This window comes from Phyllostomus hastatus, unplaced genomic scaffold, assembly GCF_019186645.2.
Source record: "Phyllostomus hastatus isolate PE091 unplaced genomic scaffold, TTU_PhHast_1.1 phas_contig_152, whole genome shotgun sequence".
Taxonomy (NCBI): Eukaryota; Metazoa; Chordata; class Mammalia; order Chiroptera; family Phyllostomidae; genus Phyllostomus; species Phyllostomus hastatus.
Window position 1 is genome coordinate 10,794,865 of NW_025333622.1, and position 18,674 is coordinate 10,813,538.

At 38.3% G+C, this 18,674-nt stretch overlaps 2 protein-coding genes across 4 annotated transcripts in view; one reads left to right on the top strand and one right to left on the bottom strand.

Moving 5' to 3' along the window:
• PLXNC1 (plexin C1) overlaps window positions 1-7,475 on the top strand; it is a 154,366-nt gene extending 146,891 nt beyond the window's left edge. Inside the window, exons 28-31 of the mRNA XM_045830553.1 lie at window positions 681-828; window positions 3,477-3,617; window positions 3,714-3,788; window positions 4,987-7,475. Coding sequence (XP_045686509.1) covers window positions 681-828; window positions 3,477-3,617; window positions 3,714-3,788; window positions 4,987-5,091 — 469 coding nt within the window. The 3' untranslated portion in view covers window positions 5,092-7,475. The remainder of the gene's footprint in view (window positions 1-680; window positions 829-3,476; window positions 3,618-3,713; window positions 3,789-4,986) is intronic.
• Window positions 7,476-8,121: 646 nt separating this feature from the next.
• The window catches only part of CEP83 (centrosomal protein 83), a 130,296-nt gene continuing 119,743 nt past the window's right edge, over window positions 8,122-18,674 (bottom strand). For all 3 annotated transcript variants that reach the window (XM_045830521.1, XM_045830519.1, XM_045830522.1), the window contains 3 exons: window positions 11,433-11,536; window positions 9,759-9,948; window positions 8,122-8,789 (listed from right to left, as the gene is read on the bottom strand). In XM_045830521.1, coding sequence (XP_045686477.1) covers window positions 8,685-8,789; window positions 9,759-9,948; window positions 11,433-11,536 — 399 coding nt within the window. In that variant the 3' untranslated portion in view covers window positions 8,122-8,684. The remainder of the gene's footprint in view (window positions 8,790-9,758; window positions 9,949-11,432; window positions 11,537-18,674) is intronic.

Consider the following 18,674-nt stretch of genomic DNA (forward strand, 5'->3'; position numbering starts at 1 on the left):
CATGTGAGCTAGGTATTTAAAGAAGTGGAGGCATAAACCATGGGACTATCTGGGGCAAGGCAGTTTCAGCAACTAAAGCACCTTAAACAACAAAAGCAGAAGTCCTGAGGCGCACGCTTGCCTGGAACGCACGAACAGCAAGGAGGCCGGTGGAATTAGGACTCAGGCGAAGAGCAGGAGGTGAGGGCCCAGGCCTGACCAGGCAGGGGTTTTATTGTGAGGAGGATAGAGAGCCCAGTTTTGAGTGGAGGAGAGACAGGATCTAACTGTATGTTGAGAGGGTTGCTAGTAGTTGTGAGAGTTAGCTGTCAGAAGCTGGGACACGATGGTGGCTTAGGCCAGGGTCTAGCACTTCAAGTGAGAAGAGCTCACATTCTCAAGATTGGCTGAGCTGTTCCCATTGGTAATCATTATCTAATATAACCTGGGACTCTCCAGAGAAAATTTGTGTCTTGTCAGTGGCCACCTTCAAATTTCTCCTGTCCTCCCTCCCAGTGCTCCACCAGTTTAACCCTTCCTTGTTCTGCATGATGCTGCCATCTGTTGCTCAGTGTGCTTGACAAAGCAGATTTGCACACTTCAGTAACGAGGGCAGACACACCCTTTACAAACTGATGAACACAGCATCCATGTCCCAGCAACGGCCATATCTGAAAAGACATTTCTGTCTCTCGGAACAGCCTTCCTCTGCGCTTCTGGGTAAACATCCTGAAGAACCCACAGTTTGTCTTTGACATTAAGAAGACACCACACATCGATGGCTGTTTATCAGTGATTGCCCAGGCATTCATGGACGCGTTTTCTCTCACGGAGCAGCAACTCGGGAAGGTAAGGCCAGCTCCAGTATTTCTTGAATGAGTCTGACGCACTCTTTCTTATAAATATTCAAATAATAAGCAATTGGTCAAAATTATACCAGCTAAAAAGAAATAGTCAATTATGTCACTGAAAATTTGTTTTTCTTTAAAATCTGTCTTATTTCTCTTTTAATCTAGTTTTTTAAGGGGAAATCAAAATAGTTGATTATTATACTCTCCCAATTGCAGAACTCTTTACCACAAAATATAAAACATTCTACAGACACTAATAAACTATAAATTCAAAGTATAAAACTACTAAAATCGGCCTAAATTAATTCCATCTGAATATACCCCCCAAAAGTTTACTTGAATATAACAAATTGTTTTGGGGAAGAAAATCTCACCTAAGATTTTGACTACTACCACTTTGTCAGTTTATAATCAAAACATCAATATTGTTTTCACTGTGGTTTTTCTTTGCTGAGCAAAAGCCTAAGAAAGCAAAGAAAGATGCAAATGCAGAGCAAACTTTGAGAGAGATGTTTTGGTCCCATTCAGGCACTCCACAATAGACTAAACTGAGCACTATCTGTAGCTAAAAGACTTCAGAAAGTCCGTTGAGGCTGAGCGGTGTCTCTTGGGCAGAAGGGTTCTGGGAATGCCTGGAATGCAGTGAGATCGATGCCTCAGACTCCTGGTCTTAATCTAAACTCACCATCACCCCATTTCTTCAAGGCAAGCCCGTTTTCACTTTTGTCTTTCTAAAGTTGCCTAACCTCTCAAAGTGGAGTCTTCGACTCCTCTTCCTTCCTTCCTCCCTCATGAGGGAAGAGGTCTCTTCTGCCAGCCTCTGCCCTGGTTGGTCACCACTCACTTCAGTTTCTAAAACGTCTGTCCCTTCCTTCTCATCCCTCTGCCCTCTCCTTCCCTCCCCTCCTCACTGGGGTGACTGCCACCTGAGGTGAGGGCCTTGCCCCTTCTGTCTATCTCCCCGACTTTCCCTTTTCAGTGTCTCATGTTCTCTCTCCGAAACACAGATCGAATCTTGTCAGTCTCCTGCTCAAAACACTGTAAGTACCTCCCATTACCCACCACGGCCCTTCCTGAGTGGGCTTCGCGTCTCTTTTCTGGTCTCATCATTTTCTTGCACATCCCACACCCCTTCTGTACTACAGCTTTTACTTTTCCCAGTCCACCATGAACTTGTTTCATCTCCCTTTGCTCATCTCTCGCCTGTCTCCTGACACACCTGAGTAAAATCGTACTTATGCATTCACTCACAAACATTTCATTGTTCTGACATGGCTTCTTAATGTGTACCAGAAACTCTGGGAGACTCAGATCAGCCTCAGCATACCTACGCTGTGACCTTTGCCCTGACATAGTTCCCACAGACTTTCTTCATTTGACCCATAAAGTTCTTTTTAGCACATAACACATTGAAAGCCACTTAAATGTTTATTTACTCAAAGTAAAATTTGGCTTGGTTTACTGATTACTATGTTCTTGGTATATTTCAATTAATGCTCACAAGAACCACCTAAGGTAGTTATTACCCTCATTTTATAGATGAGGAAATTGATGTTCTAAGAGGTTACAAATCTTACCTAAGTCCAGAAAAGGTTACTACAACCCCCGATTCCCTCAATTCTACAGTTCTTTCCTTTACTCTCCACCCTGCCACTAATTTAATTACTGGTCTCCAAGTAAGCGCTGTGTAAGTTTGTCTCGACTACAGAGTGCAAGCTTCTGAAGAACAGGTCCCAGTGTTCCTCACCTCTTTACCCCCATTGCCTGCCCCCCAAAATCTTTAATGAATGATTGCATGATTTGTGGGTTCTACTTGAACTTGACAAGTGAAAAAGAATCTCAGGATAGGCACGATTCACGATTCATCAAGCCAATGATACAGCCATTCAAGCCATCGACACATTTTCAAACGTACTGGGATGTTGGCCCTATTACTAACTTATCTACCTCCCTTGAGTAGAATTTTTTTTTAACTTTTGTGAAAAATCATGACTTAAAATAAAATTACTTATTTTTTAATATTATCACTTTAATAATTGCATGAAAACATTCAGGGAACTTTTGCAAAATCAGCTCTCAGATCCACCTATGCTAATGACCAGCTGCTTCCCTGAGGGCAGTGGGAGAGCTTTACAATCTATTAAACTAAACAGGACCTGCCCCTGCCAACCACTTACCACTTCCATGGTTATAAAAAGGGCTCAGTCAGACCTACAGTCACATCTTTTATATAAATGTCAGAATTTGCGGGTGGGTGAGGATGAGAGCAAATGTTTTAATTCAGGCTTTTTACAGCTATTAGTAGTGAAGTATGATTGAAATAAGTTCCATTGTTACCGTAACTCAGATCATGCAAAATAATAATTTTAGTTCTTGCATGAGAGGAAGGCAGAATATATTAACATTTAATCTGCCTGAAAATAACGGTGACTCACCAGAAGTATCTGGATGGCAGGCAATCACTCAGGGCATGCTTGCGAAGGCCTGCTGCCTGCAGCAGCAGCCCCGCTGCCGAGAGGCAGCAGCAGGGTAGGGGCTGCGCTACGTGGGTGCTGGGATGAACTCCCACAGTCCTTTTACTCTTTCGGTGGTGGTTGCTGTTTTTCTTCCTCTTTCTCTCTCCCGTTCTCTTTTTTTTTTTTACAGGAAGCACCAACTAATAAACTTCTCTATGCCAAGGATATCCCAACCTACAAAGAGGAAGTAAAATCTTACTACAAAGCAATCAGGGATTTGCCTCCACTGTCATCTTCAGAAATGGAAGAATTCTTAACTCAGGAATCTAAGGTATGGTCGGAAAGTAGAAATAAAATCTTGGGTTCCTTTTTTGTTTTTTAAAAAAGTTGTTTCAGAATCTCTCAACAAGCTTTTCTTTTTTTAAAGAAACATGAAAATGAATTTAATGAAGAAGTGGCCTTGACAGAAATCTACAAATACATCGTAAAATATTTTGATGAGGTAAGGTTTTTACATGCCATTTAAAAAAACTTGGTATGACTCAGTCACCAGGACTGCTTGTAAAGCATTCTGCAGGTTTCAGGACAACTCTGGCATCCCAGATGGCCAGAAGAGGGAGGCCAGGGTGCCTGTCTGTTGGGGGATCCTGGCACCAAGCCAGACCCTGCAACTGGCTGCCACCCCTCTTTTAGTTTCATGTTGCCCACTTTCGGACCAGCCTGAATTTACATTTGAGTTAATGGGGCTACAGCCACATTGACTCAAGCTAACTTTGATGAGTAGCCATGGTCCTATTAAGTGGGGCCAGCTTATGCTTGATTGTAATCTGCTAAAATGAAAGCTAAGCTTGTTAAATCATCTAGATTCTGTGTTCAATCGTTATATGAAAGAATGATATTTTTCTAACTTAAGCAACTATTTCAATAAACCATTCTCCTTAATGATTAAATCTCCTTAACCTGGATTTTTTTCTTTGGGAATTCACACAGACAGTTGTCAGATGCCTTGTTTCCAAATATATGTTAATTCCCCCTTCCCTGATTCCCCCCACTCAGTCATGCTGGGACAGGCTATCCATGTCAATGGTGAGAATAGCTCACCAATTCCATTTGCTACTTGAAGATCAAGTGAAGAGCTAAGGTAGGGTAGAGGCAATGAGTTCCTTAAACATGATAAGCATCCCTCTTTCCAGGGGTCAGGGGTTAGAAGGGAAGCACTGGGGAAGGGAGGGGAGGTGAGGGGAGGGAAGAGGTGGGGAGAGGGAGAGGAGGGACTAGACTGCCCAGGATGGGAGGGGAAGGGAGGGAAGGGAAATAGTCATCTCTGACCAGGATGCCCCTGTGCCTGCTGCATTGAAGAAGAAATACTTGCCTGCATGTTGGCTGCCCAGAAATGCTTGCCGTGCTTGGAATGGCTGTGATATAATGCATAAAACAGGGCCTTGGAGGTATGGCCCCATATTTGTAAGCAAACAGTTGGTATTTCTTGCAAGCTTCTATTTTAAGCCAAAGTGTTGTTGATCCTGTGATAATGACTTAGCAAAACAACTTGCAAAGTGAGTATGTAAATGATCAAAGAAAATGATGGCATCTGCTTCAGAGTTTACCACTCATAGCATCAGGAATGCCAAAAAAAAAAAAAAAAAGAATTGTAATGCTAAAACCACAGTATCTAAAATAACTGTTCTAATTGTCAACAGATTCTAAATAAACTAGAAAGAGAACGAGGGCTGGAAGAAGCTCAGAAACAACTCTTGCATGTAAGAGTCTTATTTGATGAAAAGAAGAAATGCAAGTGGATGTGAACACTCTGGGGCCTGGCTTAATCTGGCAAAGTTCTTCAGACGACTTGCGAGCAAAATGGCTGCTTGAGCTACTCTGCGCCGTTAATTTTAAAGTTTGCACATAGGTTCCACTTTGAGCACTGTCTGTAAGAGACCAAGGCACATGCACAGCTTTTAGAAAGCATACCAACTACTGTGCCTGTGGATAGTGTGGGAACCCTTTTGTAAATAGAGTTGAAGTGGTTGTTGCAGACAGCCTCCTTGTTTACAGAGAATACAGGGCCAGTAAGCAAGTGTCAGTATTGTAACTACAGTCTCCACTTAAGCACAATGATGTAAGTGGTTTTGTTTGAAAACTACAGCTAGGTAGCACTTGTGACTACACCACACCTCTGCAGAAAAGGGACGCTGCCAGTGATGAAACAAAATGTGAATCGAGTCATTTGGAAACAATGCGGAGGTGTTAGGGCAACCTCGAGGATTTGCAGCAGCAAAACTTTCCTTAGTAGTTCTTGGAAAAGTTGACGGCAGAATTTGGTAGTGTGTACACTTAGCATTTGTGAGTGTGTGTATGTGTTTTTAAACCAAAAATTAACAGTGTTGCAACATTGTTGAAAGGGCTCGTGTTTTTCAGTGGTCGCCAACTGCACTCCATCACTCACCTCCATTCCACTAGCGGGCTCTAAAGCAAGGAGAGCGAGTAGGCTTTATTTAAATGCCAACAGCGTTTGATCCAGACACTTTGTCTTACGGTTATGTTCCTTCCTTTCACTTTATTTTTTCAAACTGATTCCATTTGATAATGGACATGATGGGTGTTTAAAAAATCATGAGGTCGTTTCTGCCTAAAAACTTTGATCAGATCTGTGGAAGAGTAACCCACTTCCCTAATCCTACATTTCTATACTAGAGTCTTCTTGCTTTAGAGTTCTGGTGAATCCTGTGGTTATAAATACTTGTGTGTGATTTAAAAAAAAGATACATTTTACATTTCATGAAATTGCTGTTCACACTGGAGTATTATATATGAATATATATATTTGAGGCGCAAGGCCTAAAAACATTAGTATAAAACTTGGTATCTTAGTCTTACTCTGTACTTTTTGAAAGTATTCCTCACGAGAGAAAGAATTAAAAACACTCATCTTATTCATGCCTTTCTTTGTAAAGAATTTCTTATACAGTTACACTGTAGTCTTTTTATTGCTGATTTTTTTATTCCTGAAATTTTGCTGCTCATGACCAATTTTAATACCACTGTGTTTTCCTTCTTGTCAATCAGAAGTAAAAAGCATACTTAGCAACTATCAAACTTTCCTTGTGGCACCTTTTATCCTTGGTGCTCCCAATCCCAGCTTGAGGAAAGTAATTTTTTCAAGTAGCAAATAAAACATTGATCACACATTCCTTAAAATAACTTAACCAACACTGTATGGGATTTCAGGATTTATAGGCGAATTTGTCTTAGATAAATGCAATTTATTTTGCTCCTCGATATCTGGTAAGAAATGAGAGGTGACACCTCAACCAACCAACTAAACAGAGAAAATAAGCAGTTACGCCCTGACAGGTACCTTCCCAATCCCGTCGCTTTCGACCAATGGACACACCTCGAAAATACTACCAAATAGGTGACTTACAAGTGTTATGGTGAGAGGTCTGGCCCCCACCCAAGGCTGCTGCAGTCTTGATGTGAAGGCATTCAGAAGAGAACAAGAGCAGGAGAGTTGAGAGCCAACGGTAGGAGAGTTGCCCAAAAGACTTCCCCTTCTTTAGGGTACGGAAATGCTAGGAAAACTTGAAGGAAGAGCTACAGCTTTATCTGAGCATTTTGTAAAAGCTCCATGAGGGTGTCCCCGTCCAGCTCTCTGGCACATGAGTCCTGCGTGGAGACTTACCTCCTCTTCCAGGGACTGTGCTGCTGGGAACTTTGGGCAAGTCACTTACCTCTTTGTGCCTCAATTTCTGTGTAATATTTCTTTCTATCCTACCTCATTGAGGTGGTGTGAAGATTCACTAATATATGTAGCGTGTTTGTCAATCCTCCAGTGAAAAGCACTATCTAGATCACATTTTGGATCCCATTAGTCAAACGCAGTAAATGGCCAAATCAGATGTGTGCCGAAGACAATCAGTCACTGGGTCTATGTTAAACAGCAACCAGAGAAAGAAATGGCAAACAATTTATATTTTCAAGTTTCTTTGCATATTTTTTTGGTGCAAAACCATTTATAAACTTTTTTTTCCTAACACTAGTGTCTACAGCAGCATTTAAAAATTAATTCTGTTAACTTTTCTGTATTAGGGATTTAAAGTCTATTTCTTATTGTATACCTGATTGAAGCTGTTCTTGGAGATGAATGTTTTAAATGTCTATATCCAAAAAATAAACATTTTGATGTAAATATGGACTGTTCTTGCCTTTTTTCCTTCAAATTTTCTACTTAATAATAGGGTTTTTAAAATTCAAAATGGCTCCAGGGAATTGATGTTTTTCAGGTGTATACTCTATGTGAACAAGCAGCTACGTTATGCAGTGAGTGAAGTTGGTTCCTCCTAAATGATGCTGCAGGCTGCTCAGCTGCATTGCTGGCCCCCACTGTCACCTCAGACTCTGGACTGGGGAGACTTTCGGATAACGGACACTTCACTTGGTTCAGCAGACTTCAGTTTTGCCTTGTGGACGTGAAGTTATTCCAGCAGAATTCCTTTAAAAGATGATGTTACATAAAAAAACAAATGATGACATACTTAGGGATGCACAGAAACAAAACATTTATAGTAATTTGGGTAGATCCAAAGCAGTGGGAGGCAAAGAGTTAATATATCAACAGTACTTCTAAAGGGACCCCACTCGGTTCAAGTTTTACAGTGAATGACCTTTTTGTTTTATAAAGCCACGGGATTTAATTATTCGTACTTCGTTATTTTCTGTTAATTCTAATTCAAAAGTCAAAATCAGCGAGATCCTCTACATTGCTAAATATATACTGTATGGTTGAAAAAAATCAAACATAAGACCATATATCTAGATAAAAAATATTTATTAAGCTCTTTAATAAATTATGTGCACAGAGATTTTAGAAAAGGTAGTGTTTTACATTTAGATACCTTTAAGTTGTATGTTTTTATGCTGATCTTTAAATCGTCATCTTTTTTCAAGAACTAGAGGTTTGTAACTCTTGTACAGTAAACTGGAAAATGTTTCCTGACCCCATTTTTGCCAAGCATCTCGAAGAAGAGGAAGAAGGACTTCGACAAGGGCATATTTCAGGCAAGATGCCCCCAAAATTCAACCAAATAAAATTAATAAAATTATTTTAAAATTGGATTCCCTAAGTAAATGTGTTCCTTTTATTTTTAACATTTTCAAAGGGCTGTCAATAAATGCTTTAACTGTCTCTGAAGCTGTGTTAATGCTTCACTTGTCGTTAGTGTAATTCTAAAATCCTGACATGCACGCAATAGAACATACAGCTGTTACCTTTTCTTGAGGTAAACTCAAGGGTTTTGGCCAACAGTAATAAAGTATCTAAATGCCACATGGGTTAAAACTTCAAGCTTTATTGAGTCACTGATTTCATTCCTTTTGATCTGCCTTTTCTCCAAAAACATCATTCCCCAGATGACCTGAGTTCCTCTAGTTGTTTTCTTTGTGTTGTTTCTAGTTCTTCTAGTCGTTTCCGAAGTAGAGAGAGTTCCCTTTGATGCTGTTCCTCCTTAAAAGCACAGAAAAAGAGTGGGGGTGGGGGGAACACAGAAAAGGTTCAGAAAAAGAGACTTAGAAAATTGGGAAAACAACTTGGGCAGCAGCCTTGATCCTCTGTCCCTCAGGCCTGCACCTCCGGCAGGGAAAGGACAGCCACTGGGGCGGTCTGAGAGCAGGCGGCTCCCCGACTGCCCACCAGTCCCACTGCTCTCCTGCCTCTAGCTCTAGCCTCAACCAAACCACAGATCTGTCCTTCTCTAGGTGTAAAATTCACTAGGAAGTGACTTAGAAACTAATCATGCAGGGCCTAGGTGCATTTACATGACAACTTGCTAGCAAGACTGGAGTTTAATAGTTTATTATAAAGACAGCACTTGGTCTGAGATTCAGTTCAGTGACTAAAGTCTTACAGCATTATAAAATGTAATTACTTATTAATAGTTCATCTTCTGAAAATCACCCAACCAATCTGATTCCTTCAATATCTCAAGGACTTCATACAGTAGAGAATTAGCCCAGGTTTTAGAATCAGACATATAGGTTGAAACTCAACTCTGTCAATTATCAGCTATGAACTTAGGAAAGTCACTTCCCCTCTCTGATTCAGTTTTATAATCTGTAAATTTGAAATAATAATACCTTTCCTCAAAGCATGTTTCATTAGGATTAAATAAAATATTGTACGGAAAATGCACAGCACAGTGCATCAGTCAATGCGTGTAGTATATGCAAGCAGTAGTATATGAGTGAGCTACAAACTTCAGATTACTCAAAACATGCATCAATCTGATTCCTTTTTAATTGCTTAATAGAAGATTTTATTCCTAGCACCATCACTAGAAAATAGAATAGATTCATATCAACTTTGCTTCTCAGCAAATTTCTCTAGTAAAGAAAGATTTGAGTTTTTTCCTGCGTTAACAGGTAAAAACTTAGAGAAACATTTGCCTAACTTCTGCCCTAAAAGAAATGCTCATACCTGCATATGGGGAGGAAAGGCCAGTTCCATGCCTGGGACCAGGGCCGATGACTGAAAGCTGGCAGGATTGGCAGATGCTGTTGGAGGTATGTTGGGAACCAAAATTAAACTTCGAAATTCATTATGTCTTCTCTGTATATCCTTTAGTCTTTTTCGAAGCCTTGTATATTCTTCAAATGGAACATTTTGTCTTAAAAAGAAACAAAAAGTGTTTCTGTTTTTTAATACAGTTATACTCCATTGAACACTAGGATCACAGAAGTTTAAAGAGGAAGAGAAGGATTCCTAAATTATAAGGCTTATCGGTATATAATATATATAAAATTCTGTTTATCAAGAAATAAAAACAAATATGAAATGACATCTTAATTATATGTATTCTTGTTACCATTGTATTGTAGGCTGCCAGCTCATTTTGAAGTTTTATTTGCCAATTAATCAAAAATCTCTTGATACTTATATTTTCGTTTCTCCTTCACTCCCCCAACCCACAAACCCTGAAACTGAAAGGAGACAACCAAGCCCCAAGGGCGGCTTATTTACGAAAGGGATCGAATACATACAGAAAAACATCAGGCTGAATCTTACTAAATTGACCTTTTTTTTAGGTAAACTATGGTCAAATACAGGGAATTTCATATTGTTCAACCTACTTTTTAAAAATGTAGCTTAATGACAGAAGCGAAGTCCCCACATCAGGGAAAACGGGACGTGGATAAAAGAGAGAACTCCTCAGGCCTTCACGGACCACTTTTCGGACACGAACTTCCTGACCACCAGCCACACCGGTAGCCACACAGTTTCCCAGCCTCTCAAAGTGCGAGATGACCTGTGCCACAGCTGCCCAGTCTTGAACTGATAGTATTTCAAAATTAATGATCATGAAAGAGGTAGTAAGTTGAGTTTTGTTTTCGAATGAATTTGGTTGCATCTTACTTTGGAATAGGATTATAAAGTTGGCATAAATTCCACAGTCTAGAAACCTCTTGGTTGTTAAAAAATAACTATTCACATTTTGGTGATTATACTCAAGAAAGCCAGAACACATTTTAAAACATCACTGCTTGATATTATAGACAATTTCCATTGCAGAAGAATTTGATGCTGTCTAAATGCTGAAGGGCTACCACTAATTAGCTGAATTTGCAAAGTTTTTATTGACTTGAATCAAATGTGTCATCAATGCCACTACCATTAACTTAATATGGGAAATCTTCTCTGCTCAAAAATGGTGATGAAGATTACTAGCTGTGCTTCGATGTAAATAAAAAAACTGCAAGTCATAGCCCTCTAATGTTTTTCCATAACAAACCAAAAACTAATCTTTGATTCAAAGTGGCAGCCACAGTTTTAGAACTTACTATGTGATCACTGCAACTGCCCTGTCGTAGCAGCAAGAATTCACACCACCCCTGGCTACCAAAGCCAGCAATGACCCTTCCCATCAGCCCCAACCGTAACACAAACACTGGCCCGTGTCAGCTACCTTCAGGTTTGACGGAACATTCAGTGTGTGGAGGGTGGAGGGAGGAATGAATTAGGAGTATAATGAATAGTTTGGGAATTCTTTTAAATGTATATTTTAAAAGAAAAACAAAGCGCATAATGCCCAGAAACAAAGTTCTATGATACCAAAATAACCACATGGGGGATATATACATACAAACACATTACCTATTTAACACCTGATTTTCTGTTTCCAATTCTTCTTTCTTTGCTTCCAAGACTTCTATTTTCTCCTGCAGTCTCTTCAATTTGTTTTCATGAAGAGATTTTCTCTAGAAAAAAACAATATGAGCAAGTATGTGAATACACAGTTTCCTTCCTATTTGAACAAAACTATATAATGGTGAATATTTTACTCACCAAAACAATTTTATTTAGAGATGAACATTTTCAGTCACGGCTAGGAATCAAGATTAGTAGATACGATTCTTACTGAAAATGGCAAAGGTAATAAACCACAGATCTACCTCATACCCTCAACATGACAAACAGAATTGTTATGAATGCTGAGCAAGAAAACTGATATCAAAAACTACACTGCTGCCCTGGCTGGCATGGCTCAGTGGATTGAGCATGGGCTGCGAACCACAGTGTTGCAGGTTCGATTCCCAGTCAGGGCGCATGCCTAGGTTGCGGGCCACAGCTCCCAGCGACCGCACATTGATGTCTCTCTCTCTCTCTCTCTCTCTCTCTCTCTCTCTCTCCCTCCCTTCCCTCTCTAAAAAATAAATGAATGGAATCTTGAAAAAAAAAAACCCACAAAACTACACTGCTGCTAATAACAAAACCTAAAAAGGGAAGGAGTCAAATTTTACGTATGACTTTACCCGCTACCTCATAAGGAATCACGAGCTCTTCATTTTCACATAAGGTATCGTGTGTTTTCAAATAAACCCTAAAACAAAACTTAAAAGCATAAAGGTTTGCAATTGATAAACTGCTACCAAAGCAGTAAATTAAAGGATCAGAAAGCTAAGAGAAATTATCAGCATGTTTCCATTTAAAAGTGTGCTTTTCTGAATACTTAAAAAATTAAAAAGTAAACTTTACAAAGGGAAAGCTTTTTAATATGGAAAATCCATATATAATGCAAAAGCAGTATATGAAAAAAATAAGATTATTTTTCGGTTCTGTAAACAAGTTGTTTTTTACAGGAAAACACCTATTATGCTGCATATCCTTTGGTAGCTGCAGGCAGACCTTTTAGGCATTTGTTTCCTTACCTTTTTTTTTGTTGTCACAGTGTAACAGGTTTACAGAAAAATGCACAGAACATAAATGTAAGGCCAACATAAAACCAAAAGCAAATGCTGGTGCTATGACCTCATAGATTAATAGCACTGCTAAACCCGAAGTGCCCCTCCCTTCCTTTTTCAATCTCTATCCCCTCTGTCCTCTGAAAAGGTAGCCTACTACTTCACTTCCAAAGCTATAGTATAGTTTTGCCTATTTTTGAACTTCATATGAATAGAATCAGTTTACATTCTCAGACAAATGGCTTTTTTCTTTCAATCAATATTGTGAGAATTACTCATGCTACTGCTTATAGGTATAGTTCATTCATTGCTGCATACTGTGTTCTACTAATGAATATTGCATAGTTTATTATTTGACCCAGTCCACTGTTAAGGGTCACCTTGGTTGTTTCCAGTTGGGAACTAACACTGCTACGGGCATTCCTTCCCATACTTCCCACCGCTTCGCATCCCCCAGCACCCCAGCTTGTGACTCCGCCTCTCTACTCCAGCAAAGGAATTACTCTTCTGTCCTTAACCACAAGTGTACATTTATACATTTATGGGCAATTTAGTACTCTGCCTATCCATCCACCCACCCACCCATGTCAAGAAAGGAAATCACTCCCTTTTGTAACTGGACTTTTTGTTGTCATCCAACACTTTATCTGGATGACTACGCAAGGTACCCAGTACCTATCACAGTGCTTTCCCATTGTTATTCAGTCATCCATTTCAGATATGCCGCATTTTATACACTCTCCTACTTAGGGAAATTTGAATGTTTTCATTTTGAGACTATTACGAATTAAGTTTCTATGAACGTTCTGGAACATGTTTTTGGTGGATATACGTACTCATTTCTCTTAAGCATATACCTAGGAGTGAGAGTATGCGTGTTTTAGCTTCCGTAAATATTGCCAGTTTTCTTACGTGGTTCTACTAATTACATGAGAGTTCCTACTGTTCTGCATCCTTGTGCACACTTGCTATGGTCAGTCTTTAAATTTTAGCTGTTCTGGTGGAGTAGAAGAGAATGTCAATGTAGTTCCAATTTGCATTTTCTTGCTGTCTAATCAGGATGTTTACGCACACTGGCCATCTAGATACACCTTTTTTCAGAAATGGTCTCCTAGTCTTTTGCCTGTTAAACTTTTTTGAGTAATCTGTATTTATCTGAAGAAAACAAAACACTAACTGAAAAAAGATACAGGCACCCTATGCTCACTGCAGCATGGTTTAAAACAGCCAAGAAATAGAAGAAACCTCAATGTCTATTAATAAATTAACACAGAAAATGTGAGATACATACACGCACACTGGAGTATTATTCAGCCACACAAAAGAAAATCTTGACATTTGAGACAACACTGATGGACATTACGAGCACTATGCTAAGTAAAATAAGCCAGACAGAGAGAGATGAAGTAACACATGATCTCACATGTTGTGGAATCTAAAACAAAAAAAAAAACCCAAAACAAAAGAAACCCTGAACTCACAAATACAGAAAACAGATTGGTGGTTGCCAGTGGCAGGGGTGGGAGGCACATGAAATTGGTCAAGGGGGTTAAAGGTACAAACTTCTAGTCATAAAATAAGTCACAAGGAGGTATGTACAGCACAGTGATTATAGTTAATAACACTGTATTGTACAGTTTAAAGTTGATAAGAGAGTGGATCTTAAAGTTCTCATCACAAGAAGAAAAAACTTCGTAATTATGTGTAGCAATGAGTGCTAACTCAACTTATTGCAGTGACGACGTCACAACAGATGGTCCTCAACTTACAATGGTTTGACTTATGATTTTTAAACTTTACAATGGTGCAGAAGCAATACGCATAATAAATTACATGAGATTCAACACTTTATTATAAAATAGGCTTTGTGTTAGATGAATTTACCCAACCAAAGGCTAATGTAAGTGTTCTGAGCATGTTTAAGGTAGGTTAGGCTAAGCTATGATGTATTAAATGAATTTTTGACTTTTGATATTTTCAACTTATAACAGGTTTATCAGGATGTAACCCCATCAAAAATCAAGTAGTTTCTGTGTATACAAATATTGAATCACTGTGCTGCATACCTGAAACTAATATGTTATATGTCAAATATAACAAAAAAATTATTGTGCTCTGTAATAGCCTAAGATGGTAAGTATAGTAAAATTATTCATGAACACTTAAATTTAGTTATTTTTACAGAATTGTTAGAAATAATAAAAATAAATAGGATAACCAAAAAAGATAACTGATGTTTTCTGTTACCTGACTTTTTCCCAGCAATCTTTAAATTGCACATATTAACTTTAATAGTTTGATAGATTTGTGTTTTTACTTGTATATAATGATATCATCTGTGAATGACTATTTTATTTCTTTTCTTCCAATTTTATACATTTTGTTCCTTTTTCTTGGCTTATTACATTAGCTAGTACTTCCAATAAAATGTCGAACTAAATGGTGATAGTGAACATACTTGCTTTGTTCCTGAACTTGGCAGGGTAGGGGGAGGCAATGAATATTTAAGCAGTAAGTATGATGTTTGTAGATACATCTCTTCTATTCCTATTTGAATAGGAGTTTTTATCATGAAAGAGTGTTAAACTTTGTTAAATTGTTTTTCTGTCTCTATTAAGATGATCACAATACTTCTTCTTTGTTCTATTAGGGTGTTGAATTACAATGATTAATTTTGAATGTGAAGCCACCTTATAATACTAGGCTAAACCCTACATGCTCATGATATATTACCATCTTCATTTATCACTGGATTCAGTTTACTAATATTTAAGATTTTTACATCTAAGTTTGTGATGTAATTCTCTTTCCTGATAATAATTATATCAGGTTCTAACCTCATAAAATAAGTGTGGATTATTTTTCTTTTCTATTACCTGGGAGAGTTTGTGTTAAGAATTATATTATCTCCTCCTTTAGTGTTTAGAAGAATTTATCAGGGAAGCCAAATGCACCAGGCATTTTCTGTACAGAAAGTTTTAAATTAAGGATTCCATTTCTTAACAGATACAGGACTATTCAGATTTTCTAATTCTTCTTGTATTTGTTAAGATGTTCTTTGAGAAATCTATTCATTTCATCATTTCATCTAAACTGCATAATTAATTAGTATAGTTGTTTTCTAATATCCTTTTGTTTAATATTTGTAATATATATATAGTGATATCCTTTTTTTCATTCAAAATATTGTTCATTCGTGTTTACCTACCTACCTACTGACCTACACACCTAGCTACCTATCTCTGGGGAATTTGGGAAGAATGAGACTACGGCTTTATCCATTTTACCAATCTTTAAAAAATAATCAACTCTTAGCATTTTAAAATTTTATCTATTGTAGATTTTCTGTTTCATTGACTTCTGCTCCTATCTTGGTGATGATAATGCCTGCTGTTAAATCTATCCACTGAGTTCATAATTCAGTTATGTTTTTTAGTTCTAAACTTACTGTTTTTTAATACTTTTCAGTTTTCTGGTACAATTCTGAAGCTTTCCTTTTATTTCTGAGTATATATAACATGGTAATTTTAAAGGCTATATCAGGTAATTCCATCACCTAGATCTCCTTAAGGGAGGGTCTGTGTGTTGGTTGTTATTTCTCTTGATTTTTGATGTTATCTTATTTTGTCATGTGGCTGGGTATTATTATTATTATCATTCACAGACTTGGAACAGTTTTAGGTTTATAGAAAAATTTAACATGATGAGAAAGGCCACATATATTCTCTCCCTTAACTCAGCTTCCCCATTAGCACCTTACATTGGTGTGGTACAATTGTTAAAATTGATGAACCAACACTGATACATTATTATTAATTAACATACACAGTTTACATTATGTTTCATTCTGGGCTGTACAGTTCTGTGGGTTTTGTCACATGCACAATGTCCTGGACCCACTATTACAGTATCATACAGAATAACCTCACTACCCTAAAAATCCCTGTGCTTTACCTACCTATTCATCCATCCCTAGCATCCACATGCCACTACCCCTGGTAACTACAAATTCTTTTTTTCTGTCTCCATAGTTTTGGCTTTTCCAAAATGTCATATAGTTGAAATCACACAGAATGTAGTCTTTTCAGACTGGCTTCTTTCACTTAGCAATATACATTCAAGGTTCCTCCGTATCTTTGTATGCGTTGCTTAATAGCTCATTTCTTTTTATCACAGAATAATATTCCATTATTTGATATAACACAGACTTTTTTTATCCATTCACCTATTGAAAGACATCTTGATTGATTCTAAGTTTTGGCAATGATGAATAAAGCTGCTATAAACATTTGTGTGCAGTTTTTTGATGTGAACATAAGTTTTCAACTCATTTCAATACCCAGGAGCATGACTGCTGGACTGCACAGTAAGACCATGTTTAGCTTTGGGAGAATTACCAAAGCGTCTTCCAAAATGGCTATACCATTCTGAATTCCCACCAGCAGTGAATGAGAATTCCTCTTGTTCAAATACTCGCCAGTATTTGGTGTCAGTGTTTGGATTTTGGTCTCTACATTTTTTATTTAGAGCTGCATGTTACATATAAAAAATTGGGAAAGTAACTTAAAGCCTACAGCGTTATTTTCCCTTAAGGTAGATTTACATTTGTCTTTCAGGCAGCTAGGAACACTAGCAAAATGGACAAATAATCTAGTTACAAGGACCGAGATAACCTGAAGCCGTGCTTCAGTACTTGGAAGGCCAGGCCTACCCTCTCACAGTCCCAACCAAGGCACACCTGAGCGGGAACCCGAGTCCCTCTCTCTGGCCGATTCTGAACTTCAATTTTTGTTCCTCAAGCCTGGGAGGTCGTCAGAAGTTTTGCTTCACTTCTCAGCTGTCTCTTCTAAGAGAATCAGCAGTGTGCACTAAGGGAAAAGCAACCCCAAATGCCTTGTTCACCTCTTTAGGGTTTCCCACACCTCCAAGATAGCTGATTCTTCTCCATCCTTCATGTAGATATTTTTAGAAATATTTATATCCAAGTCTTATTCTCATGTGGAGAACTGATCCACATATTTCCTAAAGTCTATAAGGGTATCTTGTAATTCCATTAGCAAAAGCATACACTCTTTTTAGTTATTTTACCTCAATTAACAGAAGACATTTTGAAAATGGTGATGCTTAATACTTCATTATTATATGACTATATAAACCTGTAACCTTAACATCTAGTTATATTTCTCCATTTGTATTGCTCATTTAAACTGTAATATAATACAATTTTTTTCTTTCATTATCAACAAATCTTAATGGAACACACACACACACACACACACACACACACATGCAGAGAGAGAAAGAGGTAATATAACATATAGGGTTTTCTGAAAGGAATTCGTCTATACGTACAAAATCAGGAGAGCATGCTTTCTAGAAAGAATAAAAAATGAATTAAGGAGAATCTAATTCTATAGACATGTGGATTCATCTGAAGGTTTTCCAACAGGGAAATGATATGTAAAAAATATTGTCTGAGAAGATTCATATGGCATCAGTGTGCAGGATAGATTCTGAAGTTTGTCCCTTAAGAGGTAAGGTGTGCCTCTTTCCAGGTGGAAATAGGCTTCCTGAAGACTGGGCTCCCAGCAATGTTGTCCTCATGCCCATCACTGTAGAAATAACTATTTACTAAGCACTTACTACATGCGAGTAACTGAGATAGAGTGTAGTAAGAACACTGGTTGGTTGGGTGGTTGACTAAAAGACCTGATAAATGTCTTAGATTCCTTCCCTATAATCATTTCTTTACAGACACCCTCATTACCTTGACCCAAGTCTCACTGTTCTTCAAATTCACCTGGAAAAACTCCGACCTTGTCAAGCACAGCTCTCTACTGACCATGCCTGGACCTATACAGCTGAACATGGTTGACAAACACACAACTATGCTGACTGGTCTACCTTATATCAACTGCCACTAACTTCAAATGGACCCTCGTGCTACCTGGCAACCCTACTAATTTTCCCTAATCCAATCACTCTCCCTAACTCACACTATTCTCTTAGAACTTCTTCTTTCCTCCAATGTCTAACATCTCCATCCTTCACAGTCTGAGCTGATGATCTGGATTCTTTTTGCACTGAGAAAACAGCGGTCAGCAGAGAATCTCTCTGCATTTCCACTACTTCTGTCATCTTACCATAAATTTTA